The sequence below is a fragment of the Didymella exigua genome, assembly GCF_010094145.1.
Source record: "Didymella exigua CBS 183.55 unplaced genomic scaffold M421scaffold_43, whole genome shotgun sequence".
NCBI lineage: Eukaryota > Fungi > Ascomycota > Dothideomycetes > Pleosporales > Didymellaceae > Didymella > Didymella exigua.
The window spans coordinates 231932-252613 of record NW_022984817.1 but is presented as its reverse complement, the minus strand read 5'-3'; the positions used below and the strand labels follow the sequence as shown (position 1 = coordinate 252613).

General features: G+C 53.6%; 9 protein-coding genes across 9 annotated transcripts; 6 read left to right on the top strand and 3 right to left on the bottom strand.

Annotated features, from left to right (window-relative positions):
* Nucleotides 1–883: 883 nt before the first annotated feature.
* On the top strand, nucleotides 884–1855 carry M421DRAFT_95732 (phytanoyl-CoA dioxygenase family protein; the record flags this gene model as incomplete). The annotated part of the gene is made up of 2 exons (XM_033598336.1): nucleotides 884–1142; nucleotides 1194–1855. The coding sequence occupies 2 exons, from the start codon at nucleotides 884–886 to the stop codon at nucleotides 1853–1855; spliced, it is 921 nt and encodes a 306-aa protein (XP_033444306.1).
* Nucleotides 1856–1893: 38 nt separating this feature from the next.
* On the bottom strand, nucleotides 1894–2451 carry M421DRAFT_104086 (uncharacterized protein; the record flags this gene model as incomplete). The annotated part of the gene is made up of 3 exons (XM_033586978.1): nucleotides 1894–1958; nucleotides 2004–2096; nucleotides 2151–2451. The coding sequence occupies 3 exons, from the start codon at nucleotides 2449–2451 to the stop codon at nucleotides 1894–1896; spliced, it is 459 nt and encodes a 152-aa protein (XP_033444305.1).
* Nucleotides 2452–4030: 1579 nt separating this feature from the next.
* M421DRAFT_73748 (uncharacterized protein) lies at nucleotides 4031–5638 on the top strand (the record flags this gene model as incomplete). Its single annotated transcript, XM_033596984.1, has 2 exons — nucleotides 4031–5229; nucleotides 5371–5638. The coding sequence occupies 2 exons, from the start codon at nucleotides 4031–4033 to the stop codon at nucleotides 5636–5638; spliced, it is 1467 nt and encodes a 488-aa protein (XP_033444304.1).
* A 230-nt stretch (nucleotides 5639–5868) lies between these two features.
* M421DRAFT_425233 (uncharacterized protein) lies at nucleotides 5869–7316 on the bottom strand. The gene has a single exon (XM_033594014.1). The coding sequence runs from the start codon at nucleotides 7173–7175 to the stop codon at nucleotides 6153–6155; it is 1023 nt and encodes a 340-aa protein (XP_033444303.1). The 5' UTR covers nucleotides 7176–7316; the 3' UTR covers nucleotides 5869–6152.
* A 235-nt stretch (nucleotides 7317–7551) lies between these two features.
* On the top strand, nucleotides 7552–8958 carry M421DRAFT_73739 (phospholipase D/nuclease; the record flags this gene model as incomplete). Its single annotated transcript, XM_033596983.1, has 1 exon — nucleotides 7552–8958. One exon carries the CDS (start codon nucleotides 7552–7554, stop codon nucleotides 8956–8958), a length of 1407 nt encoding a protein of 468 aa, XP_033444302.1.
* A 1157-nt stretch (nucleotides 8959–10115) lies between these two features.
* On the top strand, nucleotides 10116–10719 carry M421DRAFT_95728 (uncharacterized protein; the record flags this gene model as incomplete). The annotated part of the gene is made up of 2 exons (XM_033598335.1): nucleotides 10116–10210; nucleotides 10296–10719. 2 exons carry the CDS (start codon nucleotides 10116–10118, stop codon nucleotides 10717–10719), a joined length of 519 nt encoding a protein of 172 aa, XP_033444301.1.
* A 1613-nt stretch (nucleotides 10720–12332) lies between these two features.
* On the top strand, nucleotides 12333–15746 carry M421DRAFT_95727 (plasma membrane calcium-transporting ATPase 2; the record flags this gene model as incomplete). Its single annotated transcript, XM_033598334.1, has 1 exon — nucleotides 12333–15746. The coding sequence occupies one exon, from the start codon at nucleotides 12333–12335 to the stop codon at nucleotides 15744–15746; it is 3414 nt and encodes a 1137-aa protein (XP_033444300.1).
* Nucleotides 15747–16496: 750 nt separating this feature from the next.
* On the bottom strand, nucleotides 16497–18260 carry M421DRAFT_95726 (uncharacterized protein; the record flags this gene model as incomplete). Its single annotated transcript, XM_033598333.1, has 4 exons — nucleotides 16497–17090; nucleotides 17238–17359; nucleotides 17423–17696; nucleotides 17835–18260. 4 exons carry the CDS (start codon nucleotides 18258–18260, stop codon nucleotides 16497–16499), a joined length of 1416 nt encoding a protein of 471 aa, XP_033444299.1.
* Nucleotides 18261–18709: 449 nt separating this feature from the next.
* On the top strand, nucleotides 18710–20660 carry M421DRAFT_425230 (uncharacterized protein). The gene is made up of 2 exons (XM_033594013.1): nucleotides 18710–19013; nucleotides 19075–20660. The coding sequence occupies exons 1-2, from the start codon at nucleotides 18950–18952 to the stop codon at nucleotides 20502–20504; spliced, it is 1494 nt and encodes a 497-aa protein (XP_033444298.1). The 5' UTR covers nucleotides 18710–18949; the 3' UTR covers nucleotides 20505–20660.
* Nucleotides 20661–20682: the final 22 nt, after the last annotated feature.

Here is a 20682-nt window from a genome sequence, read left to right as displayed (position 1 = left end):
AGCGAATAGCTTGATAAATAATCATGTGAAGTATGTTTCTCCGAGGATCGTCACAGGGAGCGGTGGAGACGATGGTAATGACGTGCCAGAAGGGCGCGGAGAATATTCTTTAGTCCTTGGGGTTTTCGGCCAGGGGTCAGGTGCGTACCTGTCAAGAAAGGCTGGGCTGCTCTTTTCTTTTTCAACGCTCGCGTTCAGAGCAGGTCGAGCTGCACCCGTGGGGCTGCTGTCATCGTTGATCCAGACGTCTGTACTCGTAGACCGCGTATATTTTTGTGACGTATCTTGACTTGGTTTTTCCGCTCGGAGGAATTCGCCTGGTTGATGCAAAGACGATCGACGCACAAAAAAAATGTTCTCATTGCTCCGAGCCTGGCGAAACGCTTTGGAGAAAGCGTACAAATTGTGTCCAATGTTCAGGTAGCCAATTCTGCCACGAATATTGTCTGAGACGATGGCTCAACTTTTGGGCCGTACGAGTATCAGGTATAACGTTACAGGCACGGGTGAGCCTCAGGCGTAGGATGCGGCTTGATTTGTCGGTGTTGAGTAAGTAGAGACCAAGGGCTATGGTGGTTCTATAAGCCAGCTCACAAGGGAGATCGTCTTCGACAATAAGCAAGAATCATAAGATGCACGGTTTGTCACAGCAGCGGACTTTTGGTGTCGTTGTGTTCTCACGAAGTCCTTGGCTTGGAGTATAGTAAAGCGCGGGGCAGTGGTGGGGCAAGAGCGCGGCACCTCACCTCATCCACAAGAGGCGGCCATTTCCGACGGTTGCTGACGGCACTGCTGACTGTGTACCATCTCGTAGAACTAATTGTGTATGGGAAGTTCACTGCTTGACCACCCCACACGACCAGGACAAGCGGACACAAACACAATGGCAGATTCAACACAAGGGCTCACATGTGAGCAGATCGACTTCTTCCATAAGAACGGCTATCTGCTCATCCCTGATGCATTGTCGCAGAACACAGCCAAGCAGCTGCTGGCTGATACCGACAAGATGCTGCGCGATTTCGATTTGGGAGACCACCCAATGACCAAGTTCTCGACCGGTGGCGACGACGGCGCAGACCACGTCGGCGATGCGTACTTTCTCGAGTCTGGGGACAAGGTGCGCTTTTTCTTCGAAGAGGGTATGAACGCGCACTCCCAAATATTGTAGTCGTATAGCTAATACCCTGTAGATGCCTTCGACAAGTCTGGCAACCTGACCAAGCCCAAAGAGCGCGCGATCAATAAAATTGGTCACTATCTGCACGAGCTCTCGCCATCCTTCCGCGATATCTCACTCTCGGAGAAGAACGCAGCTATCGCGCGCGACCTCAACTTCCGCGATCCTCGAGTGCTGCAATCCATGATCATCTGCAAGCAACCAGAGATTGGCGGCGCAGTACCTTCCCACCAAGACAGCACCTTCCTCTACACAGACCCACCAAGCGCGGTAGGTTTTTGGTACGCGCTCGAAGACGCGACGAAAGAGAATGGCTGCCTGAGCTTTGCGGCAGGTAGCCACAGGCGCGCGGCCGTGAAGCAGAGGTTCGTGCGGAAGGGCGAGAACGGCAAGGAAGGCACTGGCTTCATCGACAACGACGGGCCGCAGTTCCCCAAAGGTCTGCAGACCGAGTCTGAGACAGGTAAGGAGGAGGTGTATGATATGGGCGAGGTCAAGGCCGGCACTCTGGTCCTCATTCACGGCAACATTCTGCACAAGAGCGAGAAGAATACCAGCCAGAAGAGCAGGAACATCTACACGTTCCACGTCATCGAGGGCGAAGAGAAGTATGACGAGCGGAACTGGCTGCAGCCGCCCGCGAGCGGGTTCTCGAAGCTGAGCGTCGGCGCATAGGTTCGAGGGATGGAGATATGATTCGGTATCTAGGGCTTCTATGACTTGCTCTGCACACATAGCGCAATGCCAGCGAGCGCCAGGCCCAATCCTATCCACGTGTCTGCCGGTGTTAGTCTGCATCTGTACATTGCGCCGTGAGACCTACCTCTGCTGATGACCTTCTTCTCGGCCCACCACTCACCCAGCACCGTGAACATGAATGCCAGTGAGTTTGTGATCGGCACGGTGAGACTCAGCTCTGCTCTTTGTTAGATGCGAGTAGTGGCGAATGTCGATCCACTCTGGTACTCACCAGCCTTGCCAATCAAGATGAAGAACCACACGCTGCCAGTGACGTTGAGCAGCAGAGGTACGGCGTAAGCCGGCCTACTGAGCACGCCCTTCACCGCATACCAGATACCCAAAGCCTTTCTCTTCAACGCGGAATTCCTCGAGTCAGTCAAAGCAGGATGCGTCGGAGGAGTATAGTTCATAGCGGCTTTGCGCATGAATGGCGTGGTGAGCCCCCAACACGCGCCGACCATCAGGAACCCTAGAATCCAGCGAAAGATGGACGGCTGGGCGTCATTGGCGACAGGCGTATCTGGGTCCATGGTAATGTGTGATTAAATTAGCGGACCGGAAATGTACGTTCAAATGAGATACTAGGGAGTGAATCGAGCACGCTGGTGACGTCGCTTGGTGGTTACTCGGAGAAGAGCGTTAGGGCGTCCCGGCGGTTCGGCCATTTGCGCCGTCTTTACTTTCGGCGACCCCACAACAGCGATTCCAACACCAACAAGCACTGCAATCTCGAGTCATTTGTTGGCGGCAGCACTGCCTGTGCAGCATTGCTTTAGCTCATTGACAGTCGGTCGTGCGACAAACGACACGTTGAACACAAAGGCAAAGTAAGGGGCGATCCTTGAGCATCCAGAAATGTCACAACATGCTGTTGCCCACGCGCGAAACTGCATCCGCGGTCGACACCATGTGCTCGCTACGAAGTTTTCGTACCATCTCCTCGCCCCTCTTCGCCACAGATCTTCAACACCAGCCTTACAAGTGGGACTCGGAGCTTCCGCTCGCAAAAGGCACGTGCAATACCACTCATGCCATGTTCTATCCTAACCATCATCATCACCTGAAGTCTCCTCACTCACAGCTCTGCCGGCCGTCGATTTCTTTGTTCCCCAGATCTGGACCTGCCGCTAGACCTCATTTCCTTATCCACTGCCTTTCCTGATGTCGAGTTCCTTACGTCAGCCAATGGCTCCTGCCCGATTCAGCGCTAAGTGTCTGAGTTCTCTTGGTCATCTCGATAAGGTAGGTTGGGAGTGGCTGCTTGCGGCATGTTCGCGATGTGCATTCCGCGCACTTGGAAATCGAATGGATGGTTAAGCGAAGCGTTGCAATGCTCCCCATCGCACGTCACGGCAACCCCGATTCAACTCGATCACGCCTGGTCGTATCCACCAGAGATCCTCAGACTGTTCTCCGGTGATATTTTGAGATGGAGCAGCCACCGAAAGAGCCTCAGGAGCGTACAGCATCAGCATCTGCAGCCCTACAGATGGCCAGCGACTGCCAACAACGATGAGAAGAGAAGCGACTCTTGTGTAACGGGCACCTGCAGGGCTGGGCAATACAGGCGAGAATGTGACCCAATAGCGACGCTGTATGGCTGCAACCAGCATGCTTCCTACTGGGTATACCCGCTAAGGGATTGCCCAACCACCTCAGTTCGGCAGGCGCATTGACGTTTAACATTTCGGCCACTACAGACGCCTCAAGCGAGACTGAAACAAGAGGACAGTGGCTTAGGTCATCCTCATTCCGCCCTGGCTCCGCAATAATAGTTCGATACAGCCTGGAATGCAGTTGTCGAGGAGAGGTTGGCAAGAACTCTCGCGAACCAAGATGTAGGAGTATATATCAAGTTGGTAGGTTTGTTTTGATTGTTTGTATCCAGCATCCACTGCACCATTGGCCACTCCACATCTGTACCTGCATCTCTGTACGCCTCGAATCGAGATACCTGCAAGGTACAGGGCGTTACATCCACGGCTTATCCTCTCGGTATTGCCCTCGCCACGACATTACGTGCAGGTCCTCTTCCGAAAACCTGGTCTTTCAACCAACGGAAAATAATTCTCCATGGCCCATCTACTGCGCTATCCCTCTGAGCTCCCAATGCGGCCGATCAACAAAGAGCCGGAGGCCGTTGAGCTAGACCATCTCTTTGAGAGCTACGTTGAGACAGACCTGTTCCAGCAGTTGACTACTTCTGTTGGCGACCCTTCTGGATCCGACGATCTGGCACACCTCTTTGACCTACCCTCGTCGAATGAAAATGATCTCTTTGGCTTCACGCCTATCCTCCATCGGGAGAATGAGCCTTGGCATAAAGCTACGCAACTGGGCTCTCAAAACCCAACCTCGTCCTCTGATTCAGTTGGTTCTTCAGTGAACTATAGCCATTTGCGTGGCAAGTCAACTTCGAGTGATAGCGACACCCTCAGCTTTGAAGACCTTTTCGAGCTGGAGAGGAACCAACTGCGATCTACCTCTCAGCCTTCCACACCACGACCTACTACCACCACGGGCACCAGCACCACCAGTACCACTAGCAAGTGTATCAAGAAGGCTCAGTCAGTCCCGTCTATCCCACGTGGAGTTCAAAAGTCACTTAAAAAGTGCCCAAGTTCGAGCTTTGCGAAGACGGCCAAAATGATGCAACCTTCCTATTTCCGCGCGCCAGTTCCGCACATGTGGGCGCGCAAAATGGACAGCGCTGTTGATCTCCACGCACAAGTATTGCCTATCAACATGCACTCCCCTCCATCCACAAAGATCGATCAGGACGAATGCGCAGATAGCTTCTTTGTACAACATCATCACAGCCAGCCTTACACAACAACACGCTCACCAATGGTTGAGGGTAGCTCACCTCCAGACATGGGTTTCTCCAATTATCAACTCACACCCCAAGCATCGCCTGCAATCGGCGTATCCAACGGCAGCGATCCCTTCGCCCAAAACATGGGCCTGACATACTCCTCAGCCGCGTCAACCGCAGGCCTCTCAGCCTTTACACCCCCCAGCTCCCTCCGGATACCCATGACAACATGGGCACCCTCGGACTCTCCCGCAATGGATTTCCCCTTCTCGACCTGTCCGCCCGATTTTACCGCCACAAAGACTGCAGGCTGGTGGCCCACGGACAGCATGACCACACATCCCTACCCAACGGCGCGCGAGTCCCACGCCCGCACAACGCAGCAAAGCATCCCCGTGTCCATGGCCGGGTTGGGCATCTCATGCGACATGACCTCCTTCAGCGATATGGACGCCTACCCGCCGCCGGACCTGCACGCGTACCACCCGGGCATGTATCCCGCACCGCCCACGCACGCCACGCATCCGAGCAACATGGTGCCCATCGGCACACGTCCCGCGTCGCGCTCGCCCAGCCCAACGCCACAGCCGCGGTTCCACCGCCGCCGGCCCAGCGGGCAGACCCAGCGCACCAGCACCGCTGCGCGGCGCAAGTCGAGCCAGAGTTCGCACGGGCGGGCGCCGTCGCAGGGGAGCGCGGGGTTTGTCAACTTCACGCCGGATGATAGCAGGAAGATACTCACCGGCGTTGCGCCATCGGGGTCCTCGAAGACGAAGGCGCGGCGAGAGAAGGAGGCGGCAGAGAAGCGGCGGAAGCTGAGTCTTGCGGCGGTCAAGGCGGTGATGGAGGCTGGGGGGGATGTGGAGAGGTTGCGGATGCTGGAGATGGAGGGCGGGTTTTAGGCTTGGACTCCCGTCTGCTCAGTGAGCAGGGGATTGAGTTGGCCGGACGCGTTCTTGGTCTGGGCGTCCTGCGTCGCGTCGCTCCTGCTCATAGATTACCGAGCAGTGTTTACGGCGGGGACGGTTCGGAACCGTGTATTACTGTCCTGGAGAAGTAATGAGTACATAGCACGACGGTCATGCACACGCCATACAACCATACAACAGAGTAGTAATCAAACAAGATGATCATCATTATTTTTGCTTCTTCTTGCATTGAACGTGAATGCGAGATTCACAGTTGTCCTGACTCTAGCTTTTGCCAGCTTGCACTCGATGACATGTCGCCACTTTAGTGCGCCTCCGTCTGCTGGGCACGGCGCGTACCCGCGGCCCAAAGGGCTTGTCCAGGCCTCCCTTCGCAAGGCTGTGGGTGGGCTTTCAAGCCAACGCCACGGCGCATGGGAACGCCAAAGTATAGGCAGATGCCTTTTGACATGGTCCCTGTACAAATTGGATTCACTCCAATTGTTGTTCATCCCGCGTTCTCGACCGCCAGCCGGGCCAGCACCGCTTCCACAACGCCCTTGGCCCCAACGCCCTTCTCGACGCCTCCCAGACTCTGCTCCTCAGCCTCCAGTTCGACAGCGCCCTCGTACACCTTGACGATCGTATCCTCGTCGACCTTGGCACCACACGCAACGAGCCCCTTGATGAGCGTGCTGACCCTCGTGATCTCCTTCAGGACCGGCGCCTCGATCTCGTCGTTCTGACTCGAGTACAGCGTCTCGGTGACCTGCTCATCCAGCTTGTTGATGCCGGTTTCCATTGTCGAGGCAGCGACGGCAGTATGTTTGGAGATGAAGACGTAGCCGTTGACGCCGAGCACGACGTCAATCTCGCCCGCCGCCGTGTTCAGCGTGAAGACCTGTCGCCGGCTGCGCACCACGCCTCCTTTGCGCGACAAGATGCCGCCGCCCGCGCCGGAGAGCGACGTGAACAGCCCGTTGCGCAGCTTTCCGTATTTTAGCGAGCGCGTGTGTAGCGAAGCCGTGTTGTCTTGGTGCAGCGACTGGACCTCTGCGACGAGCAGGTCGCCCTCGGAGAAGAACGTCCGGATGTTGAGCTCATCGACCGCCGTCCTTCTCCGCAGAATACCACCCGGCAGATTGATACTCGACAAAGGCAGGTTGGCCAGCATCGGCGCGGCAATGTCCACGCTCCACTTCTTCGTCTGCACGTTGACTATCCTCCCGATCACCAGATCGCCAATCTCGGGCTGGTACCGCGCGCGCAGCGGCTGCACGGAGAGCAGCTTGTTGGTCTTGTGCAGGTTGCCCGCCACGGTGGAGATGATTGTCCCGCTGCCGGCTGGGATGTAGGTGCCGTGCCCGCGCATCCATTGCGGGTCGCTCGTGATGTGCTCGCCGGGTGTGACGATCGAGGCGCTGCTGGAGGTCGGGAGCTCGTCGTCGGACATGTCGACGTCGCTGTCTTCGGCGGGCGCATCGCGGCGGGGCGGGAGCGGAGCGCTGGGGGGAAGGATGGAGACGCCCATTGTGCGTGGCGCGAACACTGGCGTCTTGCGTCTTTGGCTTCTTGAGCGGTCTTTGATGTTTTGAGACGAGGATGCACGTGACCGATTGCTTCTATAGCGCGTTCGAGCTTGCTGCGTTTCGTGGCCGTGATGGTCTTTGACGTTGAAGCTCTCGAAATTTTGGCCGAGCTTCGTCGTTATGCTGCGCTAGCGCCTAATGTACCGGTACCGGTACCGGTAGTATGGTGAGCCGCGTTCCAGGTAGTCGCGTCCATGTTTCGACGTCACTCCATCAGCAAACCTCTGCCGCATTGTGACCTCCAATTCTCTCGCGATGCCAGGAGACTGGCAACATTCCATTGATGATCCACAAGTCTTGAAGCGCGTGAGCGAGCGCATGGTTAGACAGTATCAGGAGCCCTTCATCTACGACCTCGAACGAGCAGCGCAAGAGACCGAACAAGATGACCCAAACTACTACGCACGACATCCACGGTCGCTCATAACGACCGCCAACATTGACGCCTTCGTCACAGGTACCGGTTCGTCGATATATGATGACGTAGCACCACTGCTGGAAGAGACGGAGCACGAGCTCATCCTCGTCACCTGCTTCTGGGCCTCGTCTGTCACGCGTGACCGCCTCAATGCTGTGCTTCGCAGACTTTCAGACAAGGCTATTCGGCGAGGTACAGATAAGATCCGTGTGAGGATTTGCTTCTCTTCTTCCTCAGTCTTCCAAAAATTGTTTCACAAGCAGACAGCCAGCGGGCAGAACTATCCAGCCTCTCAATGGGTAAAGAAATTTGGCCTGCCAGATCCTTCTGAACTGAATGGCCTGAATCTGGAAATCCAGAGTGTGTTCATCCTGCCATTTAGCGTCATGCATCCCAAGTTCATTATAGTGGACCGGCAAGTTGTCGTCTTGCCGAGCTGCAACGTCAGCTGGGAAGAGTGGTTTGAAGGAGCCATGACGATGCGCGGTGATATTGTGTCGCAGTTCCTAAAATTCTACTGGACATTCTGGCGACGAAGAACAGAACCACCGCTCGATCTGCCCGAGAGGCAGCCCGTCAACAAAGCCACCCCTACAGGAGCTTCGGACTCAGAGCCAACCACAGCCGCTCAGATTACAAGCTGGTCTACAAACTCGACACCCACACTCTTCCTCCCAAGTCCTCATCGACGAAACCCAGACTTCCGCCCCATCGGAGCCGCCACAGCGCCCACGACACCGCTCAATAATTTCCTCCTGACGCTCTTCGCTAAGGCAGAACGCAGCATCCGCATCCAAACACCCAACCTCACCGCGCCACCAGTTCTATCTGCTCTCCTCAAAGCGCTTGCCCGCGGCATCGACGTCACGATCCTTACCTCCGCACGCCTCATGATCCTCGAGCAGCTCGTCACCGCCGGCACAACAACATCGCGCTGCGTCAACACACTGATCAAACGGTACAAAGCCCTGAGCCCATGTTCCAGTTCCAGAGCATACGATGAAGAAGCAGCGATAACTCCAGCTAAAGTCGGCAAGCTGCACATCTCATTCTTCGAGCCAAAACACGGGTACAAGGAGAGGGGGGGGGAGCAGGGCGAGCCGCAGCAGAGTCATCTTAAAATGACGGTTGTCGATGGCGAGGTGCTGGTGCTAGGCAGTGGGAATCTGGATCGTGCGAGTTGGTTCACGAGTCAGGAGCTGGGCGTTGCGCTCTTCGGGGACGAGGTGGTGAAGGGAGTTGAGCGGACGGTGGATCAGGCGATGGCGGGGAGGAGTAGGGTTGTGTTCGACAGCAAGATCCGGTAATTCCGTGCGCTTGCCTTGACTGCGTTGCACATACATCCATCGAAAGGCAGATGTCGAGCGGCAGAAACGCCGAGCCTCGATGCTGCGCAATCGTCCGCCTTTACCATGGGAAGTTTCCACCATGCCTATGGGACTATTCATACTGCCGACATACACACCGTATCCTCCGCTTCGCCAATGTGCAATCCTGGTGCTGCACCGTCTGTCCTTCGATAAGCAGCTATAGTACCTTGGCCAACGCCTTGGCATAATAATCCTTGGGCATATCTATCAGCTTGCCATTTGTACCAGGCTCTAAATTTATGCACCTGAGATCCTCGACTTCGACCGTGACACGAGCAGCACGCAAGCTGCAAGACGCGGTGGCCAGGAAATGTCTGATACATGCTCTGCTACAGCTTCCGTGCAGTAGCCCGTCCGATGAACTCCCTCCGACCCGGCCCCGTCAGATGGACCGTCATGTTCGGCATCGACAGGTTTGAGAATGCCTTTGGCCACGCTGAGCCATGTGAGGTGATATGGAGCGCACACGCCAACAGCGTGCGTCAGGAGAGGGACTTGCCGACTTCGTGTTCGTAATCACAGTCGAGGTCGTTCCCATGGAATGTGGGAGGACATCAAGTCGGTGCCAGCGCGTTTGTCTCTTACCTCCACTTCACCACCACGTCGACAATTGAACGAATTAGCAAGCACTCGCAAAATGATACCACAAAGGTCAAGCTACTCATACGAGTCAATTGCGTGCTAAGCATGTCAGACTTCTGATAGGCTATAGGTCACCTGACCGAGCTATATTCCGGTGTCAAGCGTAATCTGCATGCAAGATCTTTCTGGTAGACATGTTCCTACTGAAATGGACTGATATACACAAACTCTTGGAGTAATGGTGTTCAAGCGATTGGTCTGCCTGTCAACTTTAACGGTCAACCAATCAGGATTCAGCTGCTCAGGCACCAGCCTGGTCTTTACCCCGCCTGTATCTCCCACTTAAGTAGAGTACTGCCCCCGTCCATAACGTAGGGTTATATTAAACCTCAAAGATTTTGGCCTACCCTCATGAACACGTCTTCACCGGAACTCCGCAAGGCAGCTGCCACCGATCCAGCACTTACGGCTAGCGGTCTCTGGGTACTTCATCGCCTCATCGGTAGCCCATCATGCCCCCTAGGCGCACCCGTCAAGAGGCAGTAGCTCTCAATGGGCTGGGATCCCCGGGCGATGGAGGTGCAAAACATCCCCGGACGTCTCCTCGGTACGCTACCTAGTCGGACCAGTCCTTTCTAGGTATGTTCATAAATCGGTAGAGCTTGTAATGCCAGACTGACCATATTCATCAGCGGCAGTCATTTACAACCCGTATCATCGTTCTGGTACCTTACTTTGGATCGGGGTAAACAGCGGATTCGAATGCTGAGGATCCACCGTCCCGTCGATGTCTGCAACGCACCCATCAAAGGCGATTTGCTTACGTTCGGCCATGAAGCAGCCCCGCCATCTCATGCCCTGTCCTACACTTGGAAAAGTCAGGAAAATATGCAAACCTTAAAAATGAACGATCGCGCGCTAGATATCGGATCCAACATGTTCAAGTTCTTTGAAGAGTTCCGAAAGCATCACTGCAGTCTGTGCAGCGAGCAGTGCTGGCTATGCGTTGACCAAGTTTGCACAGATAAGAACGACATTTTAGAGCGCAATCATCAGGTCAACATGATGGCTGCGATTTATTCAGAGGCAAGATCGACCATAGTCTGGTTGGCTTGAGATGAGCAACAAACAGGCCGTAATTCGACAACTGATCGTATTCCGCTTCTTTCAGCTGCCTAAGCGTTGGTCGAGTTTTCAAGTCAAATGGGCGGCCTATGTTGGGGCATAGACGAGGGAGGACGTTGTATATAGCCCATCACGCTCGTAGTAAGTCGCCCTTCCTCAAATGTCATTTGCCTCATCGTGAACAGCCCCCTTCTGGTGACGTCTGACAAAACACAGTACGTACTCGTCCCGCTGGCGAAACTCTGCTGTATTTTAGTTGAGAAGTGATGACACCAAGGCTTGAGACTTTCAGATTGTGTCAACATGCGCGTCCAAATATGCTGCGCCTTGCACTGTCGCACAGCAGACTGAATTCGACTTTCTCATTGCATGCTTGTAAGTCCCATATCCCAGGTGATAGGATAAGTATGTGCGACTACGAAGGCCATCGGAGGAGTCGAGAACGTGGCGAACACTGAAGCCTACAAAGCTAGAGAAAAACCAAGCATAAGGAGCTGGAACTGTGGCTGTGTCGCTGTGCCACAAGCCATTATTGGCTATAATACGACGGATACGTTCAGCCTCTTCGCGTGCCAAGTACATCAACCTTCTGATTTGTTAATATTGTGGCGAAAGCGGCCAACTCGTCATAGTCACACGCTCAAGTGTCACAGTGCCTTGCTCAGTCGCTCCAACTTCTTGATGGATGTGGCAATGAATACCAAAGTATATCGATTTGTCAAGAAGAACAAAATTGAGTCGATATGTCAGGAAGATTGCGCGGTGGCAACGGTCAACTTTATAGCAGTAAGATGCAACCTTCTTCCTGTGTAACATGCTGTGACCTGCAGGTAAGCCCCTTATGTGGCTAGTGTCCGTTGTGGCCGTGGTCAAGCCTCAGCTAAGCCTCAAGTGGCGTCCAATGGCCTCAATGTTCCCCTGTCTCAGCCTCGTTAGCTGCACGGTAGCCTGGTCTCTGTCACCACTCTACCACCACCTCACTTCATTCCTTCTACTCTATCAAACGCAGTGTTTGAGATGTCCAAACCGCCTCACCACGCTGCAAGGTTTCCTAGGCAGGAGCAGAGACGCCCCTCGTTGCGATATTGTCGCACAAGTTTTGCACTGCCCCCATCAAGGCGCGCCGGCGGCTTGTCGTTCTTGGTATGACAGTCTCGACACTCGTATCCTCCACAACAGAAAATTGCCAGCTCTTAGTCTCCAGAAGATTCCAATGATCGCGGCAACAATCAACACGCTCTCTTCGAAGACCTTCCAAATGCACAGCGTTGCCCCGCTCGAGTACTCTTGCAAGCCGGTCAGACCAGGCCGCGAAGGCCCCGTGGGGCGCAATGAGTGCCCAGAAAGGCTAAATGAAGTCGTAGCAGGTTCCGCTTCTGTTAGCTGGATAAGAACGGAATAGGAGCCAAGCGCGCTTATCGTCAGCAAATGTACACAGCCTCCTTGTTATTGCAGGAGTATAGTAGGACCTCGCTCGCGCTTAATGGAGCCCTCCACACGAATCCACAATCCTTCCAGCATTACATCCACAGTTTGATTGAGTCTCTATACATTTCTTCAGGACTCTAATTTTATCATTCCATCAACTTAGTCGTTTAGACATAATGGAGAGCGGCAAGCTGGCCCCTCCGACCTTACAGGTCAACACTCGACAGCGCGCACTTAGCAACGCCGACACTATCACATCATCCATATCTGATCCTTTCCGGACACCAGTATCACCACTTTCGGATGTGTCACCAAGCAACGCATCGACAGCAGTACACGACCCCGAGACAGCATTACTGCCCGACCCTGGGACAGAGAACGACTTCGAGGTGAACAATAACCCTTTTGCCTTCTCTCCTGGACAACTCAACAAGCTCCTAAATCCCAAATCACTAGCTGCTTTCCAAGCATTAGGCGGGCTGCGAGGCATCGCACATGGACTACAGTCGGACACACATACTGGCTTGAGTGTTGATGAAGCATCCGCTCCTCGACACGTAACATTCGACCAGGCTGTCCACGGCGCATCTATTGGTAGCAAGGTCGAGCGGTCACACAGCGGCGGAACACCTTTCGAAGACCGAATACGGATCTATGGGCGCAACGTATTGCCCCCTAAGAAGGCCACGCCTCTATTGAGACTGATATGGAACGCCTACAATGATACGGTCCTTATTGTCCTTACAGTCGCCGCCGCTATTTCTTTAGCACTTGGCTTGTACGAGACATTTGGCGCAGAGCATCCTCCGGGGTCGCCGACACCAGTCGACTGGGTCGAGGGTCTTGCCATCTGTATTGCCATCGTGATTGTCGTCCTAGTGACGGCTATCAATGACTGGCAAAAGGAGCAAGCTTTCGTCCGACTAAACGCAAAGAAAGAGGAGCGCGAGATTAAGGTTACGAGGTCTGGCAAAGCCATTATGATCAGCGTCTACGATGTACTCGCTGGGGATATCATCCACATGGAGCCCGGTGATGTCATTCCCGTCGATGGTATCTTCATCGAAGGCCACGATGTCAAATGCGACGAGTCGTCCGCCACAGGAGAGTCTGACGCCATCCGCAAGACACCCAGCGCTACGGTCACGAAGGCACTCGACAATGGCCAATCGCAGAAGGGACTTGATCCTTTCATCATCTCTGGCGCCAAGGTTAATGAAGGTCTTGGTACCTACATGGCTACATCTGTCGGCGTCCACAGCTCGTTCGGCAAGATTATGATGTCTGTCCGGACTGAGATGGAGGCTACACCTCTCCAAGAAAAGCTCGGCGGTCTTGCTGTTGCCATCTCCAAGATTGGTAGCGCTGCTGCGGGTGTTCTCTTCTTCATCCTACTCTTCCGCTTCATTGGTGGTCTGCCCGGCGACAACCGCCTACCAGCCGCGAAGGGTTCTGCATTTATGGATATCTTGATCGTCGCAGTCACCATCATTGTTGTTGCTGTTCCCGAAGGTCTTCCTCTTGCCGTCACACTCGCCTTGGCTTTCGCGACTACAAGGATGCTGAAGGAGAACAATCTCGTTCGTGTTTTACGAGCGTGTGAAACTATGGGCAACGCAACCGCCATCTGCTCCGACAAGACTGGAACTCTCACTACCAACAAGATGACAGTTGTGGCGGGCAAGTTTGGTTCCGCCAGCTTTGCACAGTCAGACTCCGAGGCAATTACCACTGTCGCGTCTTGGGCATCCGATGTTAACCCTGCCGCCAAGGAACTTCTCGTCCAGTCCATTGCCGTCAACTCGACTGCCTTTGAGGGCGAAGAGGAGGGCAGACAGGTGTTTGTGGGATCCAAGACTGAGACCGCTCTGCTGCAGCTTGCTAAGGATCACCTTGGTCTTATCTCTCTGCCCGAGACCCGCGACAACGAGGAGGTCATTCACATGATGCCTTTCGACTCGAGCAAGAAATGTATGGCTGCAGTCATCAAACTCAGGTCTGGCGGCTATCGTATGGTTGTCAAGGGTGCTTCCGAGATTCTTCTCCGCATGTGCTCCGAGCAGGCCAACTTCCAGACACTCGAGCCTCAACCTCTTACTGAGGAGGGTCGCCAGGATTTGCTTAGCACCATCAGCGAGTTCGCCAACAGGTCCCTTCGTACCATCGGCCTTGTTTACCAGGAGTACACTCAGTGGCCCCCAGCACATGCCGGCACCACTGAGACTGGCAGTGTTGACTTCGAGACCATCCTCCGCGATCTCGTCTTCTTCGGCATAGTTGGTATCCAAGACCCGGTTCGCCCAGGTGTGCCAGAGGCTGTTCGCAAAGCTCAAGGCGCCGGCGTTACTGTTCGCATGGTCACTGGTGACAATATGCAAACCGCTCGTGCCATTGCTTTGGAGTGCAACATCTACACTGAGGGTGGCGTTGTCATGGAAGGCCCAGAGTTCCGCCGCCTTTCGGAGGCTGAGATGGACGAAGTCATCCCTCGTCTCCAGGTTCTGGCTCGCTCTTCGCCCGAGGATAAACGTGTTCTCGTCATGCGCCTTAAGGCCCTCAATGAGATTGTGGCTGTCACAGGCGATGGTACCAATGACGCACCTGCTTTGAAGGCTGCCAACATTGGTTTCTCCATGGGCATCTCAGGTACAGAGGTCGCTAAAGAAGCATCCGCAATCATTCTTATGGATGACAACTTCGCATCCATCATCACCGCGCTCATGTGGGGACGCGCTGTGAACGACGCCGTTCAGAAGTTCCTTCAGTTTCAGATCACCGTCAACATCACTGCGGTTGTGCTCGCTTTTGTCACCGCCGTTTATGACGACCAGATGCAGCCTGCTCTCAAGGCAGTCCAGCTCCTGTGGGTCAATTTGATCATGGACACCTTCGCTGCCCTCGCCCTTGCTACCGATCCTCCTACCGAGCGCATCCTCAACCGCCCTCCTCAGGGCAGGGACAAGCCACTCATCACCACCACGATGTGGAAGCAGATCACTGGTCAGAACATCTACAAACTCACCGTCATTTTCGTTCTTTACTTCGCCGGTGGCGATATTCTCGGCTACGACCTCTCTGATCCCATGAAGAAGCTCGAGCTCGATACCGTCATCTTCAACAGCTTCGTCTGGATGCAAATCTTCAATATCTTCAACAACAGGCGTCTCGATAACAAGCTCAACATCTTTGAGGGTATCCACCGCAACCACTTCTTCACTTTCATCGTTCTTCTCATCATCGGTCTCCAAGTCATGATCATCTTCGTTGGTGGTCGCGCCTTCCAAATTAAGCCCGGAGGTATCGACGGCACTCAGTGGGCCATCTCGATCATCACAGGGTTCATCTGTATTCCATGGGCTGTTGCGATTAGATACTTCCCTGATCCTTGGTTCGCCGCCATTGCGCGCGTTACGGGAACTCCGGTTGTTATTGCTTACAGATGGACTGGCAGGACTTGCTCTGCTATTGGCGGTCTCTTCCGCAAGAAGAAGACACAGGATCCCGATAAGGACGTGGCCATTGCGACACCACCCATTTTTGTTGTTGACGATACTGCGTCGTCTCGGGAGAAGGATAGGTCTCATGTGTAATTTTAGCATATTTTGTACATGAGCATTGAGCAGACTTATGCTTATAAAGAAATAGGCATGCTTTATATTCTATTACCTGCTCTTCTCTTAACTATTACCAGATCGCTCTGTTAAATGATCTTGTGCTGCAGGGTAATTTTGACTCCATTTTAAACGCGTTCTTCAATGCTTGGAGTGCAGAATGAAGAAATACCTCGTTGAGTACTACGCATCTATGAAAGGAAGCCTTGCAGAGCGGATCGCCCCTGCATGAGATGGTGGCGAGCTATACTTGGCCACCCCCATCAGTGAATTGCTATAACAGGGGTTGCAGTTAGAAACGAAAACAGCATCCAGGACCAGGGGCTTTGATAGGAAAAACGAGATTCAGAATTGTGCTGACTATGAAAGGTCGTGGGCCAGTCTGCTAGCTCCTGTGTGAAAAAAGGCAATATTCCACGAAATAGTCCAGAGGCCTGGAATCTGAATGCATTATTTTCGTTGATCATCAATGATAGTACCTTGGGCTACCTTTCTAAAGGTTTCCATTTGTCCTATAGGCTGTGATCCGATCAAGTAATTCTCGGAGGGGAAGAGAAATGATCGCAAAACTTTCGGTATATGACCCTAGATTTCCGAACTACAATGAAACGCTTGGAGAAAAGACAGCATCATGTGATAGTGTGCATTTTTGGCTACTGAAGGAAAATGAGGTCGAGTCTGAGCTTAACGGCTCGATGCAGAGTCTGGGCAAGCTTTAGGGTGTGTCCTCTAGATGACCGTAATACCGTGAGAGAATATGGTCGTCTCAGAGCTTGGGAGGGTGGAAAGTGTAAGCCACAAGAACATCCTTCTGTTCTTTTTCGCTCCCCAGACGCAATAGCGAGGCTTATTGTAATTCTCCCCGCGCGAGACAATCTTGTCCTCCACCGCCTTCTTCACGACTGCATATACCTTCGACCCGGGGCGAGCCAATTCGCAAGTGCTGGTGGGCGGGCGGGCAAATGTGTCGCATGTTGTAGAATAGATCGATGCTTCCGGATTGACACTATGTTGGGGAAAGAGACGTACCATAGCGAGTTTCTTGCGCAAAATAGCTTCGCGGTATGGCGCACTCAGTCCCGCCGAGAGTTGTGCATTCGGATTGTGAGCTTGAACAGAGATGATGGCCTCCGCTAACGGCAGATTGTTTTGCCGAACAGTAATATCTAGCAAAGGCCGTGCTTTATCATGTATGGAGATACGGACTCGCATCCAGTTTTGACAAAGGGCTTTGACACAGAACAAGAGCACATCTCTCGGTGCCGGGTTTCTAAGTAGACCTAGAAGAAATCTGTGTTGCTCTTCAGAGCTGAAGCTGTAAGTCTGTAGAGCTCGCAGCACAGGGAGGCCATCAGTGGCTGCAGCTTGTTGGGTCAGATATTGTCGTAACTTTGTTGGTGACGTTCAGGACGTGATATGCGGCCTATCGAATGAGGGTAGGCAAAAGGTCGGAGCGCCAAATAGCGATACCATCCTGTACTCCAAGAACAGAGCAAGATTCCTCTTCAGCAGCTTGTTTGGCACTCGAGCAGCAAAGGCGCCGGGTGGTTGTCGCGCGAAAATTTCCTCGTTGATGTAAGCAAGAAACGTTTCTAGTCGTGCTTAGTGATTTTGACAGTAAATTAGACTGGATTGAATTGCCAATGAGGTCTTACTGCAGGCCTCGCGGGCTTTGGCGGCATTGCCGACGCCGACAGTGGAGACATGGATGGTAATGACTCGTTGGAAAACCTCGGGCGGGAGATCGAGCAGTAGCATGGCCACTCTGGTAGTATCGGTCTCAGCTATAGACTGGGATGTGGTGTGGAACCGCGATTCGACGAAAAACGTAGTGGAGGTAGACGATTTTCTAGTCTTTATGGGCGGGATGGACTCGACACTACCAAGGTGAAGGCAAAGAAGCTGTCGCTTCCACTGCGGTGAGAGCATCTCTGGCCATAAGTGCATGCGTCAATGAAGCACAGTGAAGGTGGCTTTGCTGTATGGGGGACCCGGAACATGAGTTGTGAACATAAGTCTGTGTGTCCGAGAAGATACGAATGATATCGGCTTGTCCCTCATTCACACCTGCGATCCGATGGTTGTCAATCCAAGAAACAGACAGAACCAAACACGCGCCTTTGCAGACCGAGGTAGACTGGTGCCAGCAGAACTGACTTGATCAGGGGATCGGCCACCAGATATATATCCATTTCCAGTAATGTTCTGCTGCGCCAATCGATCTCTGGATAATTTGGCCCGATCATCAATACATTCGCGCGTTTGTTTCCACTCGTCCTGGCTCCCCTCAAAGACACAATAGTGGTAGCAGCCGAAAGGTGCCACGCGGCCGTCGAATATGTCCACCGGGCTCCCACAACACCCTTGCATCGCGGCCGTGAAATTGGAGATGGGGCCGATTGAGTGATACGATCCGCCTCTGTTATTTTGGAAGGCCACAGGAACGGCATCCACGAGGGCAAAGTTACCAGTGCAAAGGTCTATAGTGCTCATGATGACAAAGGAAGGTATCGATGAGAAGATGAAGCAAGCTGCGCAGCAGCAGAGATCGTGTAGTGGAGGAGGCAACGAATATGTATAGGGTCGCAAAATGTGAAGCTGTGCATCGTCAAGTAGCGAGGACTACCTTTAAGTCCTCATAAGCATGGCTGACGTAGCGAGGCAACCTCCGTGCTACATGTTCAGGTGAGTAAGGCTCACCTGTCGATGCTACTGGCCTGTCGCTGTGTTTTGGCGTTAGCCGAAGACTTTGACATCACACAAGGAGGCTGGGCCTTGGCGTCTCTGCCGTTATCCCGAGAGCCTCACCATCGCTTCGGCCGCTATGGTATCTTCATGTCGTCAGTTTTGGATCGAACATTTGCAGATGAAGATGGAGATGGAAGCGGGTGGAGTAAAAGTCTGGACGGCGCAGTTGCGAGGCAGATTCCTGAATGCCTGTCGGCCTTTGCGTTCGTCCGGTCGCCGATCTCAGCCACTGACCACTACATCTTCCATTTCTGGCGTACAACAACCACCATCGCCGTCAAAGGATGGAGCTGTTACATCAAAGTGAGGACCTCAATTTCATTTTTGTGATAGGTCCTGCCATCGGATAATTGCACGGCTCAACGGTAGTGCACCAACGATCGACCGACACCCCCCCTCCCCCTCCTAAGCACGACTTTGCAGATGCCTTGAGCATGGTGAGCAGAGGTGGCCGATCAAAAGGCTGCTCGAATTGTCGAAAACGACGCGTCAAGTGTGGTGAGTCATCGCAGTATATCCTCAAATGCCATCAATGACGACAGCGTTGATATCCTCGCAGACGAAACGCGCCCAACATGTCTTCGCTGCAAGAAGCGCGGTCTTGACTGCGACGGTCCTAAGAACGTAACATGGATTAGCCAGAACACCGACTTTCAAAGCGAGTCCTCTTCAGAAGGTTCTGTGATCCTTGCAACCCCGCCACCTCAGCTTTCATTCGTGGCTTTCGACGAGACAATATGTCTTGCTTATACACGCAAGAACTTGCTGCGAGGAGGACCCGTTGAGCTGGCCTGCAACACGATCGAAGTTTATGTTGGCGCGCCAGACTTTGACGACCCAGGAATTGAGCTTCTCAGACAGTCTTTGCTCAGTCTCTCGGTGACTTTCTTTGGCAAACAGCATCGTCAGAACCAGATCACCCGGCAAGGGTATTCTTTGTATGGCGAGGTTCTGCGGCAGCTCAACACGCACTTAGCACTACCAGAACTGCAGACAACTGACGAAACCATCCTCACGGCGTTGACCTGCATGCTACTTGAGATTTTCCTGCCGACCGGTCCGAAGAACTTTTTCAAACATCATCGAGGTCTGGAGGCCATTATGGCTATGCGTGGACCGCCGAAAGATACAACCGGAGACACATCTACCATCTTTCGAGGCCTGCGGATTCTGTCCATCATAGGTGCACTTGCAGAATCTCGGCCGTCAATCTATGCGCGAGACGAATGGAGGAACGCGCCGCCGCCAGCCGACGCAACTGAACCCATGATCATGCAGCACCACATCTTCACCTGTCTGGCGGATTGCACAAAGCTCATGGGTGAGCGCGACGCTATTCTGAATGGAACAGCACCGCTATGGGCGTACGAACCGCTCCTCCGACGTGTGCAGGACGCACTGGACAATCTGAAGAAGGTTTATCCTCTGTACGAACGTTTCAACGCCTCTCAAAGAGACCCCAACAAGACCCCCTCACCACTCGCCGAGGAATTAGGGGTTGCGAACCACGTCTCAGGCACAGCGCTGATGCTATACAACACTGTCCACATTTGCATCCTGCAGGTCATCGACTCTCTAGCGCCCTCGCCGCAAAACACCGCTCTGCGCAACAAAGCCGCCACAACAATCGCTAAATGTCTCGAGCTCAAGGAACACGCAAAGCGCGAAGGCGCACACAAGTCCAACACCATCAGCTTCGTCGCCACCAATATTGCATGGCAAGCACTAGGCGGCTTCGACTCGCCTGAGGGCCGGCGACTAGCAAAGACCGTCAGTACGCACCTCAACGCCGTGGCGCCGTTGCCACTTGGCGACAGAGAAGCGTGGGACAATGCGCGACCCGAGGACATACGAGATACGTTTTTCGCAAAGTTCATGAAATGGGTGCCGGGTAGCACACCAGCTGACAAGGCAAGAGCAGTGGGATCGTTGCAGCTGCCGGAGGTCATTAACATCGGCTATAAGACAACCTGGCCGGTACACTCGTAACAGGCCGGTAGTTGTGTAGTCGAGGAAGAAAGGCAGTAATATCAAACAAGCTCAATGGGCGCTCTACATGTTGTCTCCTATTACCAGGCTACTTGTCTGTAATTGTGACTTCCCACTCTGTAGCAGCCCACAATTACCGAAATGTGAATAACCTTATCAATTAACTCATCCGCTTCCG